The sequence below is a fragment of the Rhincodon typus genome, unplaced genomic scaffold, assembly GCF_021869965.1.
Source record: "Rhincodon typus isolate 14 unplaced genomic scaffold, sRhiTyp1.1 hic_rhity00005591, whole genome shotgun sequence".
In the NCBI taxonomy this organism is placed as follows: domain Eukaryota; kingdom Metazoa; phylum Chordata; class Chondrichthyes; order Orectolobiformes; family Rhincodontidae; genus Rhincodon; species Rhincodon typus.
The window spans coordinates 1,852-6,309 of record NW_025971229.1 but is presented as its reverse complement, the minus strand read 5'-3'; the positions used below and the strand labels follow the sequence as shown (position 1 = coordinate 6,309).

The 4,458-nt window shown below is 33.9% G+C and overlaps 1 protein-coding gene across 1 annotated transcript; it reads right to left on the bottom strand.

Annotated features, from left to right (window-relative positions):
• Positions 1–305: 305 nt before the first annotated feature.
• On the bottom strand, positions 306–4,218 carry LOC109934086 (A disintegrin and metalloproteinase with thrombospondin motifs 9-like; the record flags this gene model as incomplete). Its single annotated transcript, XM_048594056.1, has 6 exons — positions 306–439; positions 541–635; positions 745–839; positions 976–1,105; positions 1,813–2,013; positions 4,048–4,218. Coding segments are annotated over 6 exons (826 nt in total), but the record flags the coding sequence as incomplete, so codon positions are not given.
• Between the last annotated feature and the right edge of the window lie 240 nt (positions 4,219–4,458).

Sequence of the window (4,458 nt, the reverse complement as noted above, 5' to 3'; positions counted from 1 at the left end):
CATTCTACATACTTAAAGAAGGAACTTGCCAGTTTCCAACATCATTTCTGCTTATTCAGAGGTACATGTTAAATTTGAAAACTGTTGGAAGGAATGAGATGTTGACGTTAAATCTTCTGAAGAAATTTGTGCTTCCTGTTGGGTGGACAAAATTTAAATTTCCCTTGAAATAGAACAAAACGTATACATTCTTTTTCAATTGTCCATTTAACTCATCTTTTGATTTCTACATTAGTTTCGATGAGAGGGGATAATGTATCAATATGTTTCAATTAAATGCAGGTTAAACACAAGATTTTACTCACTTATTATTTGCAAAGTATTGATGTCCAGTCTTACTTTGCTGAAGGTAGAAAACCCTGCAGCCAGATAATCTCTTCTGCACTGACAATCATCTCTTCTACTTCCATTATATGGGCATTCAGCAGGATTGTGCAGCCTAAATGAAACAAAGTTTAATACATAATTAAAATATTTTACAAAATTACTACTTGTAAAGTGAACAAACTGTTAGCATAATCATATTTTATCTTTTTATACCTGTAACCATAAACTTCTGAAAAATTTTCTGCATCACCGCTTGTAAGTGTGATGTACTCTCGTGGGTTATCTGACAGCATGCCAACACAATATATCTGCAATGACAAAAATGCTTTGATACAAGAATGGAATAAATTAAACAAGGAAACATGACACTTTTATGACAAACTAACATTTCCCATGTCAAACAATACAAACATGTACCTTCACTTGTTTCCCTTGAATATTAAGAACATGATCACCGTCTTCCATGAACCCTTTCAACCTTTGCACATCTCTACAGCTTTCTGGAAACTCACCTACATGCAAAATATGTTTTTCATTAGAATTTAGAAAATGTACTTCTGACCAATTAGAAACATATTTTGTTAACAGAAAACAGATGGTGATATCTTATGGTGATGTGAAAGTGAACATAATACTCCAAATGCTTACATTTTCCACTCTGGCATGATCTCCTCTCTTCTGGCTTGAGTTCCAAACTACACAAGTTGCTTAAATGTCCATCATTTGTCAAGCAGTGTACTGAGCGTTGCATGATTCCTACTCCACAAGTCACTGAACACTTACAAGAGAATTGACAAGAAAAAGGAAATTAAAAGCATTAAATGTAAAGTGAATAAAAATTGCAATTGTGATCACACTATTTATGTTACAAGATTGATATCGATATATTGATCTGATGATTATCTATTGATATCACTCTGAATTTAGTATAAACTTTAACTGTCACCATAAATTATATTTTAACTAAAAAGGCCTTTTATTATTGTCATGTCATGATAAAGGAAAGTAGACCATTTGACTGGCAATAAAACTGAAATGTAACTCAACTTCTCAAAACTTCTTTGATAAAACACATGCTGGTAATATTTTTGAGGCAATTGAAAGAGAACTCTCATTTAAGAGAAAATTTATTAGAGATGGAAATGTCATTATAAGTGGAAACTCTTCATCTGTAGATTAAGAATGTTATTCCTTGTTAGTATCTAACATTTATAGTGCACATAAAATCTTATCGAGCACCAGAAAAATGTAACTAGGTTACATAACTTAGAACCCTATGTACAATAGAACTTACTGCCTTGTAAGATGCATTACGAGTAACCCCTCACGCCTCATTGTGATTCAAAAAACATACTTCGTAAAATTCCGACATAATGCATTAACCAAACATGATTACAAGACACTATTAAATCTGCATCAAAGTAAATACAATGTGATTGCTCAGGTTTACAGCTTGTGTCCTGAAAAGGTTTGAAATGAACTTACACTTCCCCAATTTCCAACCCTCCATGAGGCAGTTACATGACATTCACCAAGAGAGCAGGCACGGATGTTTGGCGGTTGTGTCCCAGGGCAGTTAGTTGTTATCTGATGATAGTAGCCGTATTCATAGGGGTCCTTACCATTATAAACCTCACTGCAGGAAACAAGTCTTTGCTGGTAGCCATTTCCACAAGTAACTGAGCACTGAAAATAAAGTCAAAATGTTAATCTGATTTTCTTTTCGTATATAATAATGTTTTGGAATCAAAAATGCTAAAAATTCCTTTGTAATCTCACACAACAAATCTTAGTAATGGCTTTTATATGGCAATAAAAGTATGGTATGAAGCTTACAGTTAGAGAGTAGCAAGCTGACAGAACACCTTGGTATGCTACCGCAATGCTTTGTACGAGGTAGGATATGGGTTCATGTTTGCGGTTTTACTCCTGTTGATTATTGTTCTTCAATTCACAATTCTGGAATAAGAACGCTTTAAGAGGATTTACTAGAAGGCTGGTTCATTCACAAGCATATGACAGGAAAGGGATATAGGGAAAATAACTACCAATCCACAAATTGGTTTGTTCACAGGCACATGTTAGTCCATAATTCATGATTGTCATGTTTGAAACATACATTCACCGAATGGATTATTCTAAAGTGATGTTTCAAGTGTTGTTTGCTTTTTTTTTGATTTTTTAAAAAAATCTTGACTATCCTGGAACTTCAAAGCAATCTGATAAAACAAATTTTAACAAACTAGTCAAGGTTTATGCAGCCCATTCCCCAATCTCTAAGGGAATATAATTACCTGGCCTTTGCGGTCAGTGGAGAAACATTAGTGTTCATTGCTGGCTTTGAAGAGAGTTGCTCCACAAAGATTTAGTGGCCTATGTGGCATGGACTTCCCTTATCCAACCTAAGTATGAAACTGGTGCCAAGCTAAAAGAATCTCCAGATGTTCAACAGCAGTGATATCTTCAAGTAGGATAAGCAGCCAATTAAATTGAAGTATTCTCATAAACAGTAAACGACGATGTAAGTCTCATTGAATACCTTCATTTTTAATTTTTAAGTTTTACAGATAGCAAAATAGACAATTGGGACATACATATGTGTTTATGGCTGAATCTAAAATATTCAAGGAAACTTTAAAATCGTACTTAAAAAGTATATGAAATTTATCAGAATGAAGAAATTCCGCATTCAAATAAATATAAAATTACTCCTTCAAACTAGTGTGGGGTATACTTTAAATGGTAATTCAATCCAACAAAACTCATTGTCATTTCTGAAGAAGGGTCGAACCCAGAACATTAACTCTGCTTTCTCTCCACAGATGCTGCCAGACCTGCTGAGTTTCTCCATCAATTTCTGATTTTGTCATTGTCATTTTATTCAAATTCCTCTTTGTCTTTCTGCTACAATGTAAATAAATTCAGTATCTCAACTGACCCAACATTATTTTTTCATAATGAAGGTGTAATCTTAGTAAATTCGGGCTGTGCAGCTTCAATGTCCTTCATTTTTGGTAGTTATTTTAACTTTCAGTGATGATACTAAAAACAAAATGGCTGCCTATGAACTTCAATGGAAAGATGAATTGAGCAAGATATACAAGTGAAAGAGGATTTTTTTGTGCCCTTTATGTATCATCACCAAAAGTAAAATTAATTCCCGCTTTTCTCTCAAGTGATGCTCAAAACTGCATTTGTTTAGCAAATAGTATTTCCTGGTTCAAAAAAACAATTGGGTCCACGACAACAGGGGAACTAATTCTAAAAAATGACGAGATAAATTAGAGCAAGCCGAAAAAGAGTGAAAAAGTGTCGCACAAGTTTTGCTAATCCAGCTATAGTAAAAACAATTTCAAGTTGCTTTCTACACAGTGTGAAAAATGAATCCAGATGCATTTATTTATTTTTTTATTCATTCACAGAATGTGGGCATGATTGGCTAGGCCAGGATTTATTGCCCATTCGTAACTGCCCTTAAGATTTATTTGATATTGGACATCAGTAGCAACAAAATACTTCATCAACATTTCAGTTGTAACCTTACGTCAAACGTTAAGTTTGATATAGTTAATTTTTCCATGAAATTTTAAAATTTGTTGATTTATGAGAATTGTTAAAATCAGCATCTGTTTCATCAGTAAATCCTGCAGTTAAGCCCAAGGAGGAGAGATGTTATTTGCTAGTTTTCTAACTCATGAATTAATTTAAATTTTCACTTACCTCAGACCACTCTCCTGTGATCCATATATATTCACAAGGTTGAGTATTACACTGCTCGACATCTGATGGCCTTTTCCTTGCATCACATTTATTACTAAGTACTTCTTGTGAATTCTGGTTGATACAAGTCATTTGACGACGCCTTGTTCCAGTACCACATGTCTTACTACACTGTAAAGGAAGTGATCAAAAATAATGTTTCAATCGATCATGTTACCACATGTTAATAACTGACTAGAAATGAGAAAACTTAAGTGTGGCCTGATAGCAGTCTTCAACATTATGAAAGATAAGAAACAGAGAACTAACAGCCATAGTCACTAATAAATCCAATAGAGAATTCATTCTTTACCCAGAGAATTGTGTGATTGTAGAATTTGCTACCGCAACGAGAGTTAGTGGTGAATAGCA